This window comes from Sceloporus occidentalis, unplaced genomic scaffold (genome assembly GCF_023333645.1).
Source record: "Sceloporus occidentalis isolate IW3139 unplaced genomic scaffold, rSceOcc1.0.p SCAF_58, whole genome shotgun sequence".
Lineage (NCBI taxonomy): Eukaryota > Metazoa > Chordata > Lepidosauria > Squamata > Phrynosomatidae > Sceloporus > Sceloporus occidentalis.
This window is the reverse complement of record NW_028317038.1, coordinates 439807-463013: the sequence shown is the minus strand read 5'-3', so window position 1 is coordinate 463013 and position 23207 is coordinate 439807. Positions and strand designations below refer to the sequence as shown.

At 41.9% G+C, this 23207-nt stretch overlaps 1 protein-coding gene across 1 annotated transcript in view; it reads left to right on the top strand.

Moving 5' to 3' along the window:
• Nucleotides 1–23207, top strand: part of LOC149287602 (adhesion G protein-coupled receptor D2-like) — a 65116-nt gene that overhangs the window by 28691 nt on the left and 13218 nt on the right. The window contains exons 8-16 of the mRNA XM_089492643.1: nucleotides 3621–3736; nucleotides 4284–4329; nucleotides 4942–5068; nucleotides 5749–5852; nucleotides 7997–8099; nucleotides 8973–9126; nucleotides 9778–9911; nucleotides 14403–14518; nucleotides 16515–16635. Coding sequence (XP_089348769.1) covers nucleotides 3621–3736; nucleotides 4284–4329; nucleotides 4942–5068; nucleotides 5749–5852; nucleotides 7997–8099; nucleotides 8973–9126; nucleotides 9778–9911; nucleotides 14403–14518; nucleotides 16515–16635 — 1021 coding nt within the window. The remainder of the gene's footprint in view (nucleotides 1–3620; nucleotides 3737–4283; nucleotides 4330–4941; nucleotides 5069–5748; nucleotides 5853–7996; nucleotides 8100–8972; nucleotides 9127–9777; nucleotides 9912–14402; nucleotides 14519–16514; nucleotides 16636–23207) is intronic.

Here is a 23207-nt window from a genome sequence, read left to right as displayed (position 1 = left end):
CAGGACACACATAGCAAAACTTAATTTATTGTAGTTACTTTTAGAAGTGCAGCCTATTGTAATGTAACCCCATTCTTATTTTCCAATGTATTATTATTATTATTATTATTACCGGTATTATTATTAGTAATTTTACTATATGCAAATGACATTACACGTTTTTAAGAAACTCTGGCCAGTAAAAGGTCTCAATTCAACTGTTTATTGCACAAAACATGGCTTTAAATGATGTCTTACTCGATCTAAAAAACTCTTTTGTTTCTTACGTTATACAGAGTTTTTGGTGGAGGTACTGACCCATGGAATTTTACTTTAAAACATTTTTCTATTAAGTTTTGCATGGCACGCAGCTTGGTTGTACATTGGTTTATAAAAAGTATTCAATAAATATTGTTTTTGACACATTTTGCATCGCATCTCGTTTTTCTGTATAGTACAATATGTTATTTTTACATATTCACCTATGAAGTTCACCAAACAGTAGTAAATTGTCCCTAATTGTATGTGGCCCAGAAACAGAATTGAAAAGTGAACTGCATACCATATACCATTTTTTAAATTGTGCAAGGCATGTTGTGTTTGCAAGAATAAACTTCTAAAGAGAAACAAATCAACCAAATAATGATTTTTAAACCTGACACTCCCTTTAAAGACAACCGTGTCTTCACCACTTATCTATAGTCCAACCTTGACTGCATGTTGCCCAGGTCCAGTCAGCACTTAAAGGTGTAATAAGTGTTTCATAGGTTGTGAGGTATCACAATTTGTGTCCTCTGGTGCAGTAATTATAGGCAGTACCATGAGGTGTATTGAAGAGCAGGTCAACTTCTAGCATGTTATTGTCATTTCTCCAGATATTAAAGACATGTTGGGTGATTATCTCTTGCCAGAGCAGCCTACACCCAATCCATGTGTAATAGGCAATACAGTTTGGACTGGAAAATATCTATTTGTTCCAGCCCAAACTGGCTGTTTGGGCTGGTGTTGGCGGCTTCATCCTTAGCCAGCATCATAGGATTCTCTGCTTTGCCATTGCTGGGATTAGTTCGGCAGGTGCCTGTTGTTGTGGTGGTTTTATACCAAATATTGCCAGTTCAGGCATCAGTATAAAATTTGTAATCTTGTTGACGGTGGTATAAGTACACATCTGCAACCAAGAAGCATCGGACATGGCCAGAAGATTTGGAGATGTATACTTAGGCCAATGGTTGTTTTCTCCAATCTAAACATTCTGTCAGGTATTAGATATACCTTGTGTGCTGTTTTATAGAACATTTCGGTGTAGGGTGTTATTGGGAGCACAAACAGCTTTGCAAATGTCTATTTTGCCCAACCTGGGTAAGAAGGTGGACCACCGCACCAACCTGCCTATTTGTTCCAGTGAGGTGTGTGAAGCTCTAAAAAGTTTATATAAGACACTAATATAGTGCATTTTCCATTTGTCGCTATGCATGTAAGTCTATGCATCAAAGGCATTGTCCCAGTCTTTTTACGTGAGTTGTTTTGTTACGGAAGTAACATAGCTCTGAACCTGTATGTATGCGAATCACAGAATCACCAAGTCTGTGATGAGTTGTTTCGGTGTTGTTGTAACGATAGCATTGATCGATTTGTTGTATCTAAGAAGTAATATATGAAACCATGGAATTTGTTTATAAAATTATTAAATAAACACAATAGTGGCTAAACCACTTTAGTGGAAAAAAGTAAAGGGAACATAAATCATTGTGCAGCATGAATTGATGCACTGGAATCCAGTGAGTTAATAGAATAACTTTAAATGACTATAAGTGCGTTTATTCTGTACAATAAACAGAGGCATATTCTAAAAAAAATCCCATTTCCTACTAGGGAGCTTTTCCATACTTGGACATTGTAGAATTTTCTCAATCTCTATAGAATGTATTTGACTATAGATCCTGTTGAAATTAAGCTAATTTTGCAAGCTGGGGTATACTTTAAATAAATGCTGTCCCCTGCAGTTGGATAGTATCTGAAATGTTTATAAAAATAACACGCATGCCTAATGAGGGCAAAAGATGAAAAATGGTTTTATCACCATATATACATATACATATATATATATATATATATATGGTAGGGATAAACTAAAACAAATGTCGAGTGGCCAGTGGGTCTAAAATGCTGAAATGTGCCTAGACCCCGAAAACACCCTCCTTAGTAGGTAGTATAGGGGCCAAAGAAATGAACCACTGCTGAACGTAGGAGTAGAGTAGGATCTATTAATAAATCTAAACTGCTGTTCCGGTTTGGGATGTGCGCTAAGAAGGGAAGGCATATGCGGGCGATGTTGTATGGCCGGTATGTATAATTTGATAGTGTTAGGTGAGGTTTGAGATTTAGTGTGGCAGAAGGTGGCACAAAGTAGAACTGAATGTAGGGAGAAAGGGTTTTTTGTTTTTAAACTTCCTGCCCTGCACATGAAATGAGAACCCCTCCCTCCCTGCACAGCTGCTGCTCATGCTAAGAATTGCAGATGAAAAGGAAATTAAAGTGCTTACCCAGTCTGAAGATTGAGGAGGGAGTGGATGCTGAGTGAGAATGTCAGGAGACACAGAGAGGGACACCTAGGGAGGTGAGAGACTAGGAGGGGTGCAGTGAAGAGCACAAACATGAGCAACAAGACGCCCCCAAAACTGTGAACGAGACGCCATCGGAACTGTGAACAAGACACCCCAGGAGTGTGAATGAATGAGATGCCCCACAAGCGCTAATGAAACGTCCCGCAAGCTCTAACGGAATGTCCCGCAAATGCTAGAGAAACACCCTGCAAGCCACCAAACTCATCCAACCATGTCTTTATGGACCTTGTTTTGTGCACTGGGGAACAGTCATGCTTGAATAAAATATGGCCTTCCTCAATCTGTCCCCAAAGGGTTGGAAGCATAGCATTGTCCAAAATGTCTTGGTATGTCCCCTTCAGTGTAATGGGTGCCGCATTGTGCAGCCACTGGCACACACTATGTCACATACAAATGTAACGTGCGGCCTGACATTTTCAGACGTCATCTGCACTTATGTAATTAGACGGTCACTCACCTTAAAGTGCTAGGGCCGCCTCTTTATCCCCAGTCTGTCCCTGTATAAATATATATGCATATATATATGTATTTATGCACTAATTTGTCTTTGGTATCCTTCTTTGCCCCGAAACACTCATTTCATATCACAAGTATTTTTTTTGTTCATGAAAGTGGATAGAAGGATTCCTCAAAATCCCCTTTGTGTATTTAGTATGTTTCTCTGTCCCCCTATTGTTCCTTGCATGATACGCATCTCCAAATTATGACTGTGAATGTGCTCAGTACCCACCTTCATTAAACTCCAGCTACATGTGTGAGATTTCCAGGGTCTGAAATGAGACCAATGAGGCAAATTACACCCCGTCTACTCATGAAGCACTTCTAAGCATTCATATTGCATAGTGTTTGTTGAGGCTAAATGGGGCAGTAGACTTCCCACACCACTTCCACCTTAATGTGGCTAACATACAATGCTACCTGTTAACCTAAACAAATGTTTGATTCAGTCATTTGTACACAGACATAAACAAATGCTGTGTATCTTGTATCTCACAAGTGTTTTTTTTTGTGTACAAGGTATATTGACACCTCCCTTGGATCAGCTGTGATCTCTTCTACCCTTTTAGTTGGGGATCAAGAAGTCAGCACTTCTGTACAATATAATCTATCGCATCAGAATAAACTACTAGTAAGTATTACTAAATTAAAAAATTATGTGAGCATTCATCAACTTTTGTTAATCAGATTTATCAAAGAATTCTAACTAACGTAATATAGGTTCCTATTACTTCATTGTGACTATTCATTGTATATAAAGATTGGCGATCTACTGGGTTGCTTAACAACAATTCGTTCTGCATTGAAAGGACAGAATGTGGCAGCGATGCAGGCAGTGGGCTGAGCCGTTGTGTTGCATTGTGCGCTTAGAAAGGAGGAAATTTGTGATCAATTGTGACAGAACCCCTCTCTTTAAATGATTAAGAAAACCAAAGATCACTTCCTGAAATGTGCCTTCCCTCTGTACTGGCAGGCACAGTATAGGTGTGGACAATGTGTATGGGTTAATATCACAAATGTTTGCGTAAGGAAAGTCACGGTAATCATTGGTCCGGAGTAGTAAACTGACTCTAAAATAATACTTTACTCACCAACCACATGTGTTTGGTTAGTGTGATCATTTAAAAAAATGTTAATTCCAAATTTTCTTTTGTTTCTATGAAATTTGTCAGAATTCATCAGAAAAATTGGAGAGAGCCGTCTGTGCCTTTTGGAATTTTAGTCTTAGGTAAGTTGAATGCGAGAGCTGGAAACAAATGATTCTAATACAGGTTAACTTTTTACGAGGCATAGATAATTTGAAAAAAGTCATACATTGACCACAAGAATGTGGTCACCTGACCATGACACCTATATGAGTTTGATGGACATCCCATTCCAAAACTACGTTCATTAATATGGAGTTACCCCCCTCCATTCAGTCAAAAGAACATTTGTGAGGTCAGGATGTTGGGCGAGAAGGCCTGGCTTGCAATCGGCAATCCAGTTCGAAGGGGTTGAGATCAGGGCTCCATGAGTGTTCCTCCATGCCAAACCATGTCTTTATGGACCTTGCTTTCTAAACTGGGGCACAGTCATGCTGGAATAGGAAAGGGTCTTCGCCAAACTGTTCACAGAAAATTGGAAGTATGTAAAATATATTTGCATGCTGTAACATTCAGTAAGGGGCCTATCCCAAACCCTTGACATACAAAAGAGTCTGCATCTATTTATTTTCTTCTAAGTCTTTACCTCAACATGTAATCCACTTCCTTTGTGACCTTAAAAGCACTGTAAGAAAATATAATTTGTTCACCCTAAAACATTGTTTAACTCCATCTCTATATGTTTATAATTCCAGTCCAGAAAAGGGAGGCAGTTGGTCTTCCTCTGGGTGCAGTGTTAAGAAAAAATTCCCTGAAACAATTGCTTGTTTCTGTAACCATACGACCAACTTTGCTGTTCTTCTGCAAATTTATGAAGTTCAGGTAATGATGTTTATTATTGAATACAAATGACATTAAATATTAAGCCCATTAAGTGTAGTTGTGTAGTTTTCTTGTCTAGGGCATTTCCTTCTCTCTGTTTCTTGTATTCTTAGAAGTTCCCAATTTGGTTACATGTACAAAAATGATGCATTCACGTGTACTCCTATGGAACCTAAACTAAAGTAGGTTATATTAAATGCGTTGTATTTCATCACCATCTTAAAATCGTCTTCCAGCAAGAATTCACCTAACTATTCATTTATCATGAAAAACCTTTAAAATGCCTAACCATGTTTTGTTCCCCACATAGCTCCTCAATATAACCATTTTTTTCCATAGAACAAAATGTTAACCCTTTGTTATAGCACAGAAACCAATCTCCTTTTCTATCTGAGAATGCACCAAAGCCTGGCAGGCAGCACATAGAGCGTGAAGGAGGAAATTATGGTGGACAGTTCTGTATCTGTCTACATAGACCACTATCTCAATCACAGTGAGGCAACCTGGGTTGGTGGCACTTATAGAGGCTTGCCCAGGGTCCTACTATTATTAAAGATGAGGTACCTAGCCAGATACTGCCTACCTTAAGACAATTTTAATTCAGACACATAACATAGATTTCATAAGATATTTGACAGTTCACTACTATTATAACAAATGTAATATTTATACCAATGCAGAGAAGCTCTGAAGAAGAATGGACACTGAGGACCTTGACATTTATTGGATGTGGAGTGTCCCTGAGTGCTCTGCTAGTGACATTAGTGCTCTTCCTAGCAGTTGGGTAAGTCTTCCATACCTCCCAACTTTTAAAAATGTGAAAGAGGGACACTTTTTTTTTTTTTTTTTTTTACAAGCAATTGCACCTTACATTATCGCGCTTGCATTGCCACTTAAAATACTCTTCGTTTTAGTCAGCACAGTCATGCATATTAAAAATATCCGACACATTGAACTGAATTCCGATGAGGCTCAGCCAGACATACTACTTTCATGATGCTGGCTGAGTGTCATGGGAAGTCCAGCAACAGTAAAGCAGGTGCTAGCTGTGAACTAAAATTCCCTGGGTGGCTGGGTGGTGGCATTTCAAAATCAATAGGGGGGTGGCTGGGGGTAATACACATGACAGTGGGGGCATCAATAGACAAGAGAGGGGATTGGCTGGGGCATCACATAAATCAATATAAAAGGGTGTGGGGGCATAAATGCACAACGCGGGGCAATACACAAGGTTGTGGGTGGACACATTAATCAATACACAAGGGGGCAAAAAATGCAAAAGGGGCAGTTAATGACGAAGCAGTGTAGAAAATATTTTTTGTAATGCTTCAGTTCGGCAGAGCTTGTCCTGGTGTGTGTATGTCTGGGTGTCGGTGTGACAGAGCCTGTCCTACTGTGTGTGTTTGGGTGTCGGTGTGGCAGAGCCTGTCCTGGTGTGTCCTGGTGTGTGTGTTTGGGTGTGAGTGTGGCAGAGCCTGTCCTGGTGTGTGTGTGTTTGGGTGTTGGTGCGGCAGAGCTTGTCCCGGTGTGTGTTCAGGTGTCAGTGTGGCAGAGCCTGTCCTGATGTGTGTGCGTTTGGGTGCCAGTGTGGCAGAGCCAGTCCGGTTGTGTGTGTTTCGGTGTCGGTGTGAAAGAGCCTGTCCTGGTGTGTGTGTATGTTTGGGTGTCGGTGTGGCAGAGCCTGTCCTGGTAGTGTGTGTGGGTTTGGGTGTCGGTGTGACAGAGCCTGTCCTGGTATGTGTGTGTTTGGGTGTCGGTGTGGCAGAGCCTGTGCTGGTGTGTGCGTGTTTGGTGTGTCAATTTGGCAGAGCCTGTCCAAAGGTGTGTGTGTTTGGGTGTTGGTGGGGCAGAGCCTGTCCTGGTGTGTGTGTGTGTTTGGTGTGTCAGTTTGGCAGAGCCTGTCCTGATGTGTGTGTTTGGGTGTTGGTGGGGCAGAGCCTGTCCTGGTGTGTGTGTGTTTGGATATCGGTGTGGCAGAGCCTGTCCTGGTGTGTGTATTTGGTTGTATGTTTCCTGGCACTTTACTTACTGCAGGAATAAATAGAACTATTTAATTTTTACTTATCCAGAGATAAAATGCCCTCCTGAATTTGTAGTCACTTCAGAGGACAAAACTTTCTTGGCCTAGAAATCAGCGAGAGGAAAAATTTGTATTTAAAGGGATTAGTGGCGGTAAATTGTGGCTTCAGGCGCCCTATGTATGATTACTTTTTTAGTGTACTGATTACTCCCAATCCCATCACATAAGATTCTATCTTGCATTATCTGCTGAGCACTGATGTTCTCTTTATCCAGTACACATGGATGCCGAGGAGTTAAGATTCTGTCTATTTTATTTATTTCCATAAAATGGCCACCAAAATCCTCATTTGAGCCAATAACTGGTTCCACGCTTCTGGGAAGGCTTCCCACAAGATTTTGGAGTGTTTCTGTGGGAATTTTTGTCCATTCATCCAGAATACCAAGACATTGCTATGCTTCCAACTGTGTTGGAACAGTTTGACGAAGGCCCTTATCTATTCCATAATGACTGTTCCCCAGTGCACAAAGCAAGGTCCAAAAAGCCATGCTTGGATTAGTTTGGTGTGGAAGAACTTGACCGGCCGCACAGAGCCCTGACCTCAACCCCATTGAATACCTTTGGGATGAACTGGAACGGAGATTGCAAGCCAGCCCTTCTCATTCAACACTAGTGCCTGACCTCACAAATGGTCTACTGGATAAGTGGGCAAAAATTCCCACAGAAACTCTCCAAAATCTTGTGGAAAACCTTCCCAAAAGAGTGGAAGCTGTTATAGCTGCAAAGGTATATGGGCTTCCTAATATCTTCTTTTTCATAAAGTCCATAAACTTTGGGATTAACCACTAATCTAATATACTTGAACTTTATTTATGCATAATAGTTTCATTGTTAAACCTCTATTTTAGTGTTCCCAAATCAGAAAGAACAACTGTCCACAAGAATCTGATATTTGCCCTTGCTGCTGCAGAAGCTTTGTTGATGTTCAGTGAATTGGCAAAAACTAATGAGGTGAGGTAAAAAAAATAAATCAATGTTCCAGCTGTTTAACACAAACTGTTTTTCTCATTTTACAAAGAAATTCTGAGACCCACTTTCCCCTACAGCTCTTTGAAGAGCTTCAAAACAAAAATTGAGCTGGAACATTATTTTATGTATAGAATAGCTTGGTGTCTATATTTTGTAGCTGTAGAGTTGGATTTTGCCAAGCAGATTAGGTATGTGCCCCTAGTGTTACTTTTTTGAGATAAGCCTCTTGAGTAAGAGAGGTATATGTATCAATATGGTATTGTTATAATATTACATGTAACTATTCTCATTCCGCTCCCACTTACTCTTAGTATTCCCCACCCATTTTCTTGGCACCATATTTTTTAAATGTGGTGCATCAATTTCTCTTTTATAGTCCAAGCAATGTAGGTCCTTTTTTTTCTAGATCCCTTAATGGATATGAAATGTCTTTTTAGTTATTATAGCATACTTTTTAAACTTAACCTTCTTTTTTCAAGTGCATCTCACTAAATACACAGCATTATCAAGTGTTGGAAATGCACATTATAAAGCTGAAATTGGGGTCTGTATTCTCTGTTCTCAACATTCACTTCCACTTATGTTAGATTTCATAAAATATATCAACCTCTGCCCTAATGTACTTAAAAATCAAAGGAACATAGTAAATTGTATCCATTAATACTGAGTGGGAAATAATTTCTAAAGTTTGACCCTCTAAACTGATTGTATACTTCAAGTTCAGCATGGTTGAAGTGTAATTCTAAATCTAATGCAGGTCTAGTGTATAAAGTACTGCACAACACACCCACTGTGTTAAATACGTGATATTATTTGGGACTCATAAAAAGATTAATTATATAATTTCTCTGATAGGTTGTTTGCATCACTGTTACAGCATGTCTCCATCTGTTCTTCATGGCGGCCTTTGCCTGGATGTTGGTTGAAGGCCTTCTTTTGTGGAGTAAAGTTGTTGCTGTCAATATGAGTGAAGACAGAAGAATGGGGTTTTATTACATTACTGGCTGGGGTGAGTTAATGACTGTGTTCATAATAATGATTGTTAAAACTTTTCTTTGGAAATATGTTATTTGTGTGAATATTATCAGTTTGGATCATGTTCTCTGCTTAAAAAATAATTCTGGATAACATTTTGGAGAGATATTACACATCACAATCATCCCATGCTGTCCTAAAAGACAGGAAACCTACCTAATATGGGGATTTGAAAAGAATGTTTTACATTGCTGTCAGCATCTGTCATAGACTAGAACTTATTATTTTGATTGCTAACTTATTAAAAAATAGACCAAGGGTGTGTTACATTTAAGTTTTTGAGAAAAACACCCCAAATCACTCTCAGCTTTGAAAACTTTGCAGTTTATCACAACTGATCTTGATAAGTTTTGTTGAAAAAAATGCTAATGGTATGTTTTTAAGTGGAAGTGGAAACTCTCTGTAATTCACTAGTAGGCTCAAGAAAAAAAAGAACTGATTCTTTGGACTTCAGTCATTGTGTTTAATCTCTAAACATGTATTTGACATAGTTATACCCACTCCCCACCCAGTTTGCCCCTCAGTTTGAGGATATTTAGAGATAGCCCTGGAATATCAGCCAATGTGTCCAATGTAAGATGTAATGTGTCAGCAAACTTTTACTGATGGTCTCTTTCTTTCTCAGGCTTGCCAATCATTATTGTCAGTGTGACCTTGGCAACTTCTTTTAAAAAGTATGTGGCAGACACTCATTGCTGGCTGAATGTGCAAACTGACATAATCTGGGCATTTGTGGGTCCTGTTCTTTTTATATTAACGGTATGTATTTAAAATTGTTTTCTCAATAAATTTCCATTTTTCACTGTAGAGGTCACATCTACATTGACTTGCAAAATATGTTTTTCTTGTACTTCTGGCCTTGGTTTGCAAAGGTATATTAGGATTTCCATAATCTTATAGTTGTTAGCTTGCAACTACAAATAGTTATTGTGCTTTTTTTTACTTTTATGAAGGTTACGCGTGGGTATAATTCTTAGAATTTTCTGTGGTTTTATGGCTTGGAATAAAACCATCACAAAGCCATTATTGCATTACTTGTTTTTTGAATGAAGCCAGATAAACCAATTTTATATAGTGCTTGTACCCTACCATACATGTTGAATCCTTGGCTACATTATACACTGATCAAAATAATAAAGGGAACACTTAAACAACACAATGTAACTCGAAGTCAATCACACATCTGTGAAATCACACTGTCCACTCAGGAAGCAACACTGATGGACAATCAATGTCACATGCTGTTGTGCAAATGGAACAGACAGGTGGAAATTATAGGCAATTAGCAAGACACCTCCAATAAAGGAGTGGTTCTGCAGGTGGTGACCACAGACCACTTCTCAGTTCCTATGCTTCCTGGCTGATGTTTTAGTCACTTTTGAATGCTGGCGGTGCTTTCACTCTAGTGGTAGCATGAGACGGAGTCTACAACCCACACAAGTGGCTCAGGTAGTGCAGCTCATCCAGGGTGGCACATCAATGCGAGCTGGGGCAAGAAGGTTTGCTGTGTCTGTCAGCGTAGTGCCCAGAGCATGGAAGCGCTACCAGGAGACAGGCCAGTACATTAGGAGACGTGGAGGAGGCAGTAGGAAGGCAACAACCCAGCAGCAGGATCGCTACCTCCGCCTTTGTGCAAGGAGGAGCAGGAGGAGCACTGCCAGAGCCCTGCAAAATGACCTCCAGCAGGCTGCCACAAATGTGCACGTGTCCACTCAAACGGTCAGAAACAGACTCCATGAGGGTGGTATGAGGCCCCGACATCCACAGGTGGGGGTTGTGCTTACAGCCCAACACCGTGCAGGATGTTTGGCATTTGCCAGAGAACACCAGGATGTGGTTGCCAGAGGTAGCCTGACTGCCATTAGGTCCCTTGTGAGACCATATGCTGGTGCGGTTGGCCCTGTGTTCCTCCTAATGCAAGACAATGCTAGACCTCATGTGGCTGGGGTGTGTCAGCAGTTCCTGCAATAGGAAGGCATTGATGCTATGGACTGGCCCGCCCGTTCCCCAGACCTGAATCCGATTGAGCACATCTGGGACATCATGTTTCGCTCCATCCACCAACGCCACGGTGCACCACAGACCGTCCAGGAGTTGGTGGATGCTTTAGTCCATGTCTGGGAGGACATCCCTCAGGAGACCATCCGCAACCTCATCAGGAGCATGCCCAGGCATTGTAGGGAGGTCATACGGGCACGTGGAGGCCACACACACTACTCATTGTGACTTGTTTTAACGACATTACATCCACGTTGGATCAGCCTGTAGTGTGGTTTTCCATTTTGATTTTGAGTTTGACTCCATATCCAGACCTCCATGGGTTGATAAATTTGATTTCCATTGAGAATTTTTTTGTGATTTTGTTGTCAGCACATTCAACTATGTAAAGACGGAAGTATGTCATACGATTAGTTCGTTCATTCAGATCTAGGATGTGTAATCTTAGTGTTCCCTTTATTATTTTGAGCAGTGTATTATTCTTGATCTTTCAGGCTTCCTGTTATACTCAGTGCTTCAGCACTTGATCCTCCCAATTTACTGGCCCACAACTACACACAAAATGTGATCTCTCATAACTTGCCTTTTATAGTGTGCTCTGTGAGATATATGACTCTTTTATCCTGTCACTCTGAATGAGGTAGTGCATTTGGGACTATAGAAGGCATAGATTTGATCTTACAGAGGTACAGCCTCCAGTATCATTATCAATATTTAGGTTTCATTTTCTCTTGAAAACAGAAGACATGTGATGTAATGCAGAGATATAGCCACAATATGCAAAAATTATCAGGTCACACACATAATGGAACACACCATCTCCTTTTTTATTGCATACGTAGTACATGGATGCTATTTTCATTCATGACACTGGCACATCTGTTCTAAATCAGTTCTGACAGCCAGCATCCAGGAAAATTCTGAGCTATTGACTGATATATATAAAGAATTTTGTACTAGTTTGTGCTACTATTGCTGAGAACTTGGGAGGTAAATGATTGCAGAACATTGTAAAAAGTGTCAAAAGGAGAGAGAGAGAGGCTGGCGATTTTTCAGTAAAAAGGTACCAGAACACTCAGGCTCAGCTGAAACTATTGCAGCCCTCACAAAGCAATTGGTCTCCCTTACACAAATGGTAGAGAACCTTCAGGCAGGTCCAGGGGCGTAACTAGGAACCACAGGGGCCCTATGTGAAAATTACCCAGGTGGCCCTCTACTTCACAAACAACATATCACACAGTGCCACCTTGCCCCCAAACAGCTTGTGAGTGTCATTTTTGCCCCAAAAGACAAAAAAACATGAAGTTGTGGTGTCTCTCATACTCCGTGCTGTGTGCAAACTGATCCAGCATGCAGAAAGTGGATGTGATGATAAACATCCATACTAACCCACACTCCCTCTCACACCACTTACACATACACATCCATGCTAACACACATCACACACATCCATTGTAATACACAAACACATACACATCCATGCTAACACACAAAGACTTACACATCCAAATTTGTTCACAAAGGGCCAATCCTTTGTGAACGATTTTGGACCAGAGTCAGAACACACAGTTTTGGACAGGAATCAGGCTGTGGCTGTGCTCTAACCCCCTGTCCCTGAGTCCTACTTCGGTTCCCAGTCACTGTTACCTCCTTTTTCTTGTTCCTATACCCCTTCTGACTGCTGAATTACAGTTTGACATCGGACCTCTCTGGATTTTGCCTCTAGATTTGTCCTGTAGCTAATCCTGCCTGGACAACTAACCTGTTGCTGAACTCTGACTTAACTTCTGACTCTGCTTCATGGTTCCTGTTCTACAGACTGTGATCTCATTGCTAACATTTTGTTTGCCCACTGACTCTGCCTCACAGCTCCTATTTTATGAATTGCTAACTTAATTGACCTGTGTACTTTTGTTACACTCCCAGTCAAGGTATCTGCACAGCCAGACCTACCACCACCCTGTGGTTATTTACAGGCTAGCTCCTCTGTAAAAGGGTTCCAGACCACTCTGGCTCTTGTAGACTCATGATCTAGCAGGCAGGTGTGGAGTTGTTAGCTGTAATAAGGGCTGTTAAAGAAGTCAATGGGAAATTCCATCTTATTGTGAAAATTAGGTTGGTATTTACTCAAGTGAGAGACCTCACTGTAGGCTTTACCTTATGCCCCTCTCCCACATTCAACATATCCAAAGCAAGGCACTTTGGTTCCTGGTCTCAGCAGAGTGGTTGCTAGCCTGACAGATATTATACATGAGCTGACCTTGCACACTTCTATGCATTACAAAGAGCAGACTTTTTCATCCAATGGTGTTTACTCTCTCTCCATACTTTCATAATGGTAAAATAAATACGTTATACAACTATAATCATTTTAACTATAAATAACAGAGCATATTTTTATTGAAAGCTGTTACTGAGAAGAGCTTATCCAGGGGTTAATTTGAAAATGTAGTCTTATCATAATTGGAACCAACAGAATGTTTTGGTCAGCAGAACCATACCATTGGTTGCTACACTGAGAAGACTGCTTTTAAACATTCCTGTGTAATGTTGTTTTAAATATAACCCCCACAGCATTCTAAATGCAAAGTCAGACTTCCACCAAACCATTATCCTTATAAACTATTGTGTTGTGGTATGATGTAACATGAACCAAAGATAAATCATATGTCAGTTTATACAATCAATGGTAACAGGGGCATTATCAGTCTATTGTATGTAGTTAGATTAGAATTTGCTTTTTCATTTGCTAAATAACATGGTTCAGTTTATTTTAATGGTTCCTTTCTGAAGCCTACAACTATCTGTGTTTCCTAACATATCTTGGAAATGTTATATATTGGGAAACTTGAGGACCATTACCTTGCATAGAACAATGGAACTGATATGAACAAAAATGCTTAAAACAAATGGTGCTGCTAAAATTAGTAGTGTCTGTAGGTAACTCCTGTTAACCCCTGCTATACCACAAAAACTTAGATAGGCTAGAGGCAGTGACTTGGGGGGGAAGGGACCAGGGAGATTAGCTAGGAGATATTTAGGGATTTTTTCTTAACTAATAGGCTAGCCTAGAATATATATACGAACATGAAGAAACAAAGATTCCTTGTGTTGTGCGTCTTTGTCTTTGTTTATGCACTGCCATATAGGTTTGTTCATCATTCTGTTTGAAAACATTCGTATTCGCATTCTCCCAAATACGAATGCACAACTCTAGTTCTAACTATACACCTAATATCATTCTTGTTGCAGGTGAACACCTTTGTACTCTTCAGAGTGATTATGGTAACTATATCCAGTGCTCGTCGACGCTCCAAGATGTTGACACCAAACTGCAGCATGGAGAAACAGATTGGGATCCAGGTCTGGTGAGTCTTCAAGCATTATACTGCACATGTGTTAGATTTCCTTACTTCTCTGAGATGCACTGTTATTATAAATGACTTATGAAGCCAATTCTACTAAATTAAAGCAACCACACCAAGGCAAGCATATCCTTTCCAATGAAAAGCAAGCATATTACATCACAACTGACATATAATGTCACAACTGACTATGTATATAATGTGTATGTACATAATAAATTGGTACACAATGACATTTGATACCCGCCAGATGTCAACCTTGTCCATATGCCAGAGAGAAGCCACAGAATTTTTATTTTTTAGTAGTTTTGCCTTTTTAGTAGATCAATTCCAGTTTGGTTTACAAGCCCTGGCAAAAAGTTTGTTGAAAAGGGTGACAAATTTAAGATGAGGAGTCAGTTTATATTAGGGCTGCAACTAACGACTATTTTCATAATCGATTAGTTGGCCGATAATTTTTTTCGATCAATCGGATAAAAAAATTAATGTAATTTTTTTGGGGTTTATTTAAAATAACTGGATGTTAAAAACAAACAGCAGAATAAAAAATGCATTTCTTGATTTTATTTCTCAGCCTCCCCCCCAGTTATGCACATCTGAGCCCAGGCTTGCCACCCTGCCTCCCGGATATGCCTTATACCCCCAGATATGCCACTTCAACCTCCCCAGATATGCCTTATATCCCCTATATGCCTTATACCGCCCTGATATGCCTTATACCACCTGATATGCCTTAAATCCCCAGATATGCCCCTCTGTCCCACCCCAGATATGCCTTATACCCCCTCTATGCCATAGTGCCCTCTGCTATGCCTTATAATGTAATTTTTTGGGGGTTTATTTAAAGTAACTGGATGTTAAAAACAAACAGCAGAATAAAAAATGCATTTCTTGATTTTATTTCTCAGCCTCCCCCCCAGTTATGCACATCTGAGCCCAGGCTTGCCACCCTGCCTCCCGGATATGCCTTATACCCCCAGATATGCCACTCTGCCCCCCAAATATGCCTTATATCCCCTATATGCCACTGTGCCCCCCGATATGCCTTATAACCTCCTGATATGCCACTCTGCCCCCAAATATGCCAATCTGTCTCCCAAATATGCCTTATACCCCCAGATATGCCACTGTGCCCCTGATATGCCACTCTGCCCCCGTGCTCCATACTCCATGGTGTCTAGTTGGGGCAGCCAGTGAACACCTGCGCGATGCGCGTAGATAAACCTCTGCTGCTGGCCGGCACTTTCGCTGGAGCTTCTATGAAGCCCCAGTGGAAGTGCCGGCAGTAGCGGAGGTTGTCTGAGCACATCGCACAGACACCTACCGGCTGCCAGAGAGGATGATACAGGTCCCTTGCAGCACTGCAGGGGATCCACCTCTCTGGCAGCCGGTGAACGTTGTGCAATGCGCGCAGACAACCTCTGCCGCTGGTACTTCCACACGGACTTTTACGGTGGAGCACCGGAAGGTCATGTCACACTGGTGCTCCATCATAGAAGCCCCGGCTGAAATGTGTAGGACCATAGCGGAGGATGTCTGCGCACATCGCACAGACGCCCTCTGGCTGTCAGAGAGGAGGATCCGGGTCCCCTGCAGCGCTGCGGGGGATCTGGATCTTAGTGTTATTATCTGACCTCTATTTGAGGTTGGATTATAAGAAGAAGGGTATTTTTCAGAGCATTTGCTCTGAAAAAACCCTCATCTTATATTCGACAAAATCGATTCAACTAATCGATAATGAAAATCGTTGCCAGCGAATTTCATTATCGATTAGTTAAATTGATTTTATCGATTAGTTGTTGCAGCCCTAGTTTATATGCACTTTGCATAACTAAAACTGACCCTTCATCTTCTTGCCTCTGTACTTGCCTCTGTACAGACCCAATAAAGCTATCAAATTCTAAAACAATGCAACATTTTATCACATGTTCTATATCACTATTCTGATAGAGCCTCCATATTCCTTGGAAACATAATAATGCCTTCTTTCTTTTGACAGGGCCACTGCTAAACCAATCTTAGTGCTTCTTCCAGTACTTGGGCTGACATGGTTGTGTGGCGTTTTGGTGCACCTTAATGTAGTGTGGGCTTATGTCTTTATTGCCCTAAACTCATTCCAGGTAAGGATACAGTTGTTGACAGGGGAGGGCTGGCACCTTCAGAGCCAGGGGCAGGTAAAACCAAGTAACCCTCCTGCCCTCACCCTGGTAGCCCACCTTACCCTCTTACTCACTGCCTAACTCCCTTACCTCGCTTGCTGCTTTTTTCTTTGGCTGCTCACACTCTTTTACCTCACAAGACATTTTTCTCAATTTAAATGAATACAAAGCTTTCTTAGCAAGGTGTAGAGGGCCATTTGTGAAAATGGAGTGAACATAATATAAATATATGGGGCCTAAGCAAAATGGACTAAATATGGACAGATTGGACTAACATTGAGACATCCTATTAATGAACTGGTTACCACAAATTATCTAGTATTGTCCCTATATGTATTTGTATAAAAATATCATATCTCCTCTTAGATGTTACTTGTGTAATGTAAACAAAAGTTAAAAAAAAACAATTAGTTGCAATTTCTAGAGATCCGGATGAATTTATTTTGCAGCTGTGATCTCCCCTGCATGTCTTATATCACGGAGAATTTGGCAGGTTAGCCAGATATGTGAGGTGTGGGAGTGACTGGTGTTTCTTTGAAGGACACAGAAGATGTGAATGTACTGAGTATTACCGAATGTGCCTACCAGGAAGGGTACTGCATGGTGTTGATGAGATGTATTACTTTGCAAGCTGCAGCTGATTCATTTGGCAAGGATAAAAAAAAGATATAAATCAAAGTAGAAAAGAGAGACAGTTTTCATTTGGGAATATAATTAATCTGTGCTGCTTTGTCCAATTTTGACCTGAGCAGGTCTCTGAGTGTGTACTCTCCTACTCAGACTAATTTTCCTGGGTTGTGAATAACTGATATAAAAATATTTGTTCTGATAAATACATAGACCTATGTCAATGGCTACTAAAACATATTTAGTAATTAAATGTTGTAACAGTTCTGGTAATCATCAATGTAGATTATAGGGTGATACATTATCTTTGTCTACCTTTCGTGAAGATTATTTAGCAAATAATAAGGTGTTAAGGACCAGGAACCAGATGGACACAAAACGTAACATACAAAACAAATCAAACAAACAAAGCAATATCATGATCCAGGAGTGTATACCAAAAGTCAGGGTCAGGAACCAAGACAAGTACTCAGACAAGCAGGGGTGAGGAATACAGAGATCAGCAATATCAGGAACAAGCCAGGAGGGACATCGAACAAAGCTGGAATTAGGTGAATAACATGGTAAAGCCGATTCTTTAAACATCAGCTGAGTCAGCCTGAAGAAATGGCTGCTCAAAAATGTATCACAGAGCAGTTCAGCCAAATCGTGACAGTACTCCCCCTGAACCAAACTTCCCCTGGGTGCATAGAAGGAGGAGGGTGGGGGCATGGCGGGTTAGCTCCGCTCAAACGGGGTGTTTAAGCGGCTAACCGCAGCTTTGGAGAGGCTCTAAAGCTCCACTATACCTTGCCAACGGTGCGATCATAGCATCTTAGAAGACCAAACGAGGGCAGGACAAGCCTGCACACTTCTTTTCACCGCGAGTTGGGAAACGCGGCATGCCGACCCAAGATGGCGGCGCCCACCGCTCTGCATCTCCATCTCACGACCGTAGTTCAGACAGTGAAGGGGAGGAGGTGGAGGCCCTTGTAACGATGAGAGGCATGCAACAGCTGCTACAAGAACTCCGTAAGTCCTTACATGCTGACCTTACGAATGCTGTTACAGAGATTAGCAGGGATGTGCAGGAGGTGGGAGAGAGAACTGCTCATGTGGAGCAGAAAATGGAGGAATTTTGCACAAGCCATAATGATTTGATTGATAAATATAGTGCCATTGAAGATGACCATACCCAACTCCTATTAAAAGTGACAGATTTAGAAGATCGTTCCCGCAGGAATAATATCAGGCTTAGAGGTATTGCTGAATCGCTACAACCGTCTCTCCCTCTCACGCATGCAGTTTTGGATTTCACGATCGACCGCTGCCATAGGTTGCCCAAACCTCGGGACCTCCCCACCTCAGTCCCTAGAGATGCAATCATCTGGATGCACTTTTTTAAAACAAAGGAAGCCATCATGGGGGCCGTGAGACAGAAACAGAAAATTCCGGAGGAATTTCAGCACATCACTTTGTTTGCTGATCTCTCTGCATACACGCTTGCCAGGAGACGAAGCTTCAAACCGATCTTGGAAACTCTACAGAAGAATAAGATCCCTTATAGGTGGGGTTACCCCGCGAAATTATTGGTTACTATCGATGGCGCTACGCATACGATTCATTCTCCTTCTGACTGTCATGAGAAGCTGCGTGCCTGGGGTGTCCTCCTCCCGCAGGACGTGTCGATCCCACCAGCCAAGAAACGCCTGGTCAAGATGCGGCGCGAATGGGCTCCGTTTTGGGCTGCCCTTTTTCTTGCCGCCGAACGTTGCTGCACCTCACGGATGACCGTTTACGGGACTTCTGCTGCAACCATTGGTCCCTATGGGTCACCTGATTGGACTGGGACAGTTCTTCTCTAATGTGATTGTAAGTTATTTTCTATGCTGAGCAGGTGGGCACGGGGTTTAGAAAGCTTTTGTTACCTTTTCACTTTGTACCTCTACCACTCCGTCCATTATATTACATACACCCTGTTTGCTTCGGGGGTTATAGAACGACGACCGCACTCTTAGTGCTCGTCTATTATGGGTTGCCACGTTCCGGGGCTAGTGCCCTGTTCTCCGGTGAAGAGAACACATAGGTGGCTACCACCTGCTTTCGTTTGGTTGTTCTGGTTTTTCTTGGTTTTTTTTTATTTTCTATGTTCTGTTCTACACGGTGCCTGCGGTTATGCCCCGCTCACAGCTCCTATTCTTATGTTTCTATTACACATAATTCGCTGTCCCTTCAGTGTTGATTATTATGGCTCCGGATATTCTTAAGGTTATATCTATGAATGTGAAAGGCCTTAATAGCCCTCATAAGCGTCGACTGGCACTATCTGAGGCCCGTAAGGCCCAAGCCGCTGTCGTATGCCTGCAGGAAACTCACTTCTCAAATATCCACCCGCCAACCTTTTCTTCTTGCCAATACCCTACGCACTACTTAGCCATGGCCCCTACTAAAACGAAAGGGGTATCGATACTTATCCACAAAGATTGGCCCTTTGAATTGATTAAAAAGGTTTCCGACTCACAAGGGAGATATCTCTTTATTGTGGGACGCTTGAATCAACAGGTTGTTACCGTGGTGTGTATATATGCGCCTAATGGTGACCAACTCCCGTTCCTGTCAATGTGCTTTGAGAAATTATCCTTTTGTTACAGCACGGGTTATATGACTCTTGGCGCATCCTACATGGTACAGAGAGGAACTACACGTTTTTTTCTGAGGCCCATAATAGTTATTCCAGGATCGATTTTATATTTGTAGATAAGCTCACTTTACAAGATGTCAAATCGGTCGTTGTGGGTGATATCACGTGGTCGGACCACGCTCCGATGTCCGTGGACTTGCCCTCGGTGACAGCTGATGGGAGGGTGCAGGTAGAAATTTATGATTGGCCTTGTGCTCCTGAGATCGTAGTTATGATTTTAGAAACCCTGTGTAGTCTTTAGACCTCTTTGATAAGGACCGTAGCCAACTCTTTAGTGGATGGGAGCTTTGTTGGTATGCAGTGGATCATCTTAGAAAAACGATCGACAATCATGAGGATGACTGTGGTACCGGTGGACCATGGGAGGTCGACTATGAAGTCCATGGGAAGGTGTGACCATGGCCTGTCACCATTGGGTATAGGTTGGAGAAGGCCCACTGGAAGGTGACATGGTGATTTTGTCTGTGCACAGGTTGTCAGTTTCAGAAAAAGATCCTGTTTGAATTTTGCAGTTGATATTGTTTATATGCATTTTAGACATACAGCGTACGGTTGATATTTTTATTCTTGTTCAATGTTTGCATTCTTTTATATGTGCAATGAACACTATAGAGACAAAAGTATTGGGACATGGTCCGTAATTATTGAATTCAGGTGTTTCAATCAGATCCGTTGCCACAGGTGCATAAAATCAAGAACCTAGCCATGCAGTCAGCATTTACAAAGAGTTGTGGAAAAAATTGGTCGTTCTGAAGAGCTCAGTGAACTCAAGTGTGGTACTGTGATAGGATGCCTTTGCAATAAGTCAGTTCATGATATTTCAACCCTGCTCGATTTTCCAAAGTCGACTGTAAGTGATATTATTGGAAGGTGGAAGTTTTTAGCAACAGCAGCAACTCAGCCACGAAGCAGAAGACCACCTAAGGTCACAGAGCAGGGTCACGAGCGCTGAGGAGTATGGTGCATAAAAGAGCTCCCATAGCTAAGGAGTTCCAAACTTCCACTGGCATTTACCCTTTGAGGACGGCACACTTTTTTCCCCCTTAAGTGACAGCAGGGAGTGTAAACAGCCGATCATGGAAGCACAGAAGCACACTTTCACTGTGGCAGTCCCAGCAACAGCCAATCAGTGGACTCCAGCCCAGCTGATCACTGTGATGACCAATCACAGCGATCGGTGTTTGTCTGTGTCTGCCTCTCTGCTCCTCTCTCTCTGTGCGATTTGTGAGGCGTGAGAGACAGAGAGATAGATAGAATCTTTTTTTTAGAAAAAGTTATTTTGAGGGTAGGAATTTTAGTTGGTAGTTATGTTAAGTAGATAGGCAGGTAGATAGATATGGCTTTTTACCCTCTATATGCCACTGTTGCCCATGATATGTCTTTTGACCCCCTATGGCATTAAGGGGGTTAAAAGGCATATCATAGAGCACTCTGCCTACAGAAATGCCTTATGCTCCCTATTTAACACTCCCCCCCAACTTACTGCTTCTGACTGCCTGGTGTGTTGTCCGGCCAGTGTGTAGACGTCTACGCGATTCGCGTAGGCAACTTGCACTGCAGCCGGAAGGCACTGGTATGTTTTGGATGGGTACCAGACAGGAGGATCCAGGTCTCCTGCAGCGCTGCGGGGGATCTGGATCTTAGTCTCATAGGTAATCCTGTGTCCCATGTTGACATCTTTTACGCCGGTTAATTCCATTTGCTTTTTATTTTTGAAAACTAGACACCTGAGGGTATTTTAAATGCCTTTGTCAACGTTTGTCATATTCATTTATTACATACATATTGTACTTCAGGTATAACTTTACAGCTCTAATATGTGTTCAGCATTATCTCCTGAGTACAGCGATACCACCCATGCATGGGTTCGTTTAATTATTTGAGGCTAAAAGGCCATATTTGGGACATTTGCAATTCAGTTTTTCAACTCGGAATTTTGACATTTTGTTGTTCTGCCCCATGTCCTATTTGGGACTTCTTTGAAGCCATCAAACCATATATTTTTGAAGACTAGACACATCAGGGTACACATTTTCACTTTGTTTTGCAATTGAATTGTTGACGTTATTGGTCACATTAAAGATGGAAAAAGTTCTGTCATGATTTATCTTTGTCTCACTCTTTAACATCACAAGAACCTGGCATTTTAACAGGGGTGTGCAGACTTTTTATATCCACCGTAGGCCTTGAACAGAAATTGCCAGTCAGCTCCAGCGCTAGTTCTGCAAATTTTGCAAAGAGGTCTAGCAAGAGACTCCATGCATATGCGTGTAATTTGCTGCAATTGATTGCAATGGGAGTGGTTTCCTGTCACTGATGAGAGAGTCTGAAGCATCTACCGAAAGCGAGTACCTTATTTCTTAAATATTTTAAAGAGTTCATATTAATGTACTCATAAATTATTTTGATATATTTTCTGTTTTGGTAAGTTCCTCTGGAGTAGGCAGAACACAACATAGTGTGTGTGGGGGTTTTTTTTCCCCATCTTATATATTGCATAACTTAAAGACCAACACTGAATAATTATCTTTCCCAAATCAGCATTTGAGTAAATTAATTGATAAGTGATTCAGATAGCTAAACCGCTGCTTTGTCAGGAACCGGGTAAGCAGGTCGGGTAGGAGCCCAGTCGCAGGGGATACTTGGTTTTCTCTGTACCCCACGATGCATTTTAGCTGAGGGATGACATAGACGGATGCAAAGAAAGACACAGTCAGAATATTATGATACAGTCTGAATTGAAGAAGATGGCAGGACAAACAAGTATAGGTAATAAGTCTCTTGGCATGAAGCCCACTGGCGGGGCGCGCGGCATGAAGCCCACTGGCAGGGCGCGCGTCAGGAAGCCCAACAGCGGGGCACACGGCAGGAACAATACAGGGTCAGGTACAGGGCCAGAGCAAAGAAAGACACAGAATATTATGATACAGTCTGTATTGAAGAAGACGGCAGGACAAACAAGTATACATAATACGTCTCTTGGTATGAGGCCCACTGGCGGGGCGCGCGGCAGGAAGCCCTCTGGCGGGGCGCGCGGCAGGAAGCCCTCTGGCGGGGCGCGCGGCAGGAAGCCCTCTGGCGGGGCGCGCGGCAGGAAGCCCTCTGGCGGGGCGCGCGGCAGGAAGCCCTCTGGCGGGCCACACGGCAGAAACAATACAGGGTCAGGTAGAGGGCCAGAGCAAAGCGGTCCAAACAAATTAATGCAAAGGCCCTGACTGAACAAAGC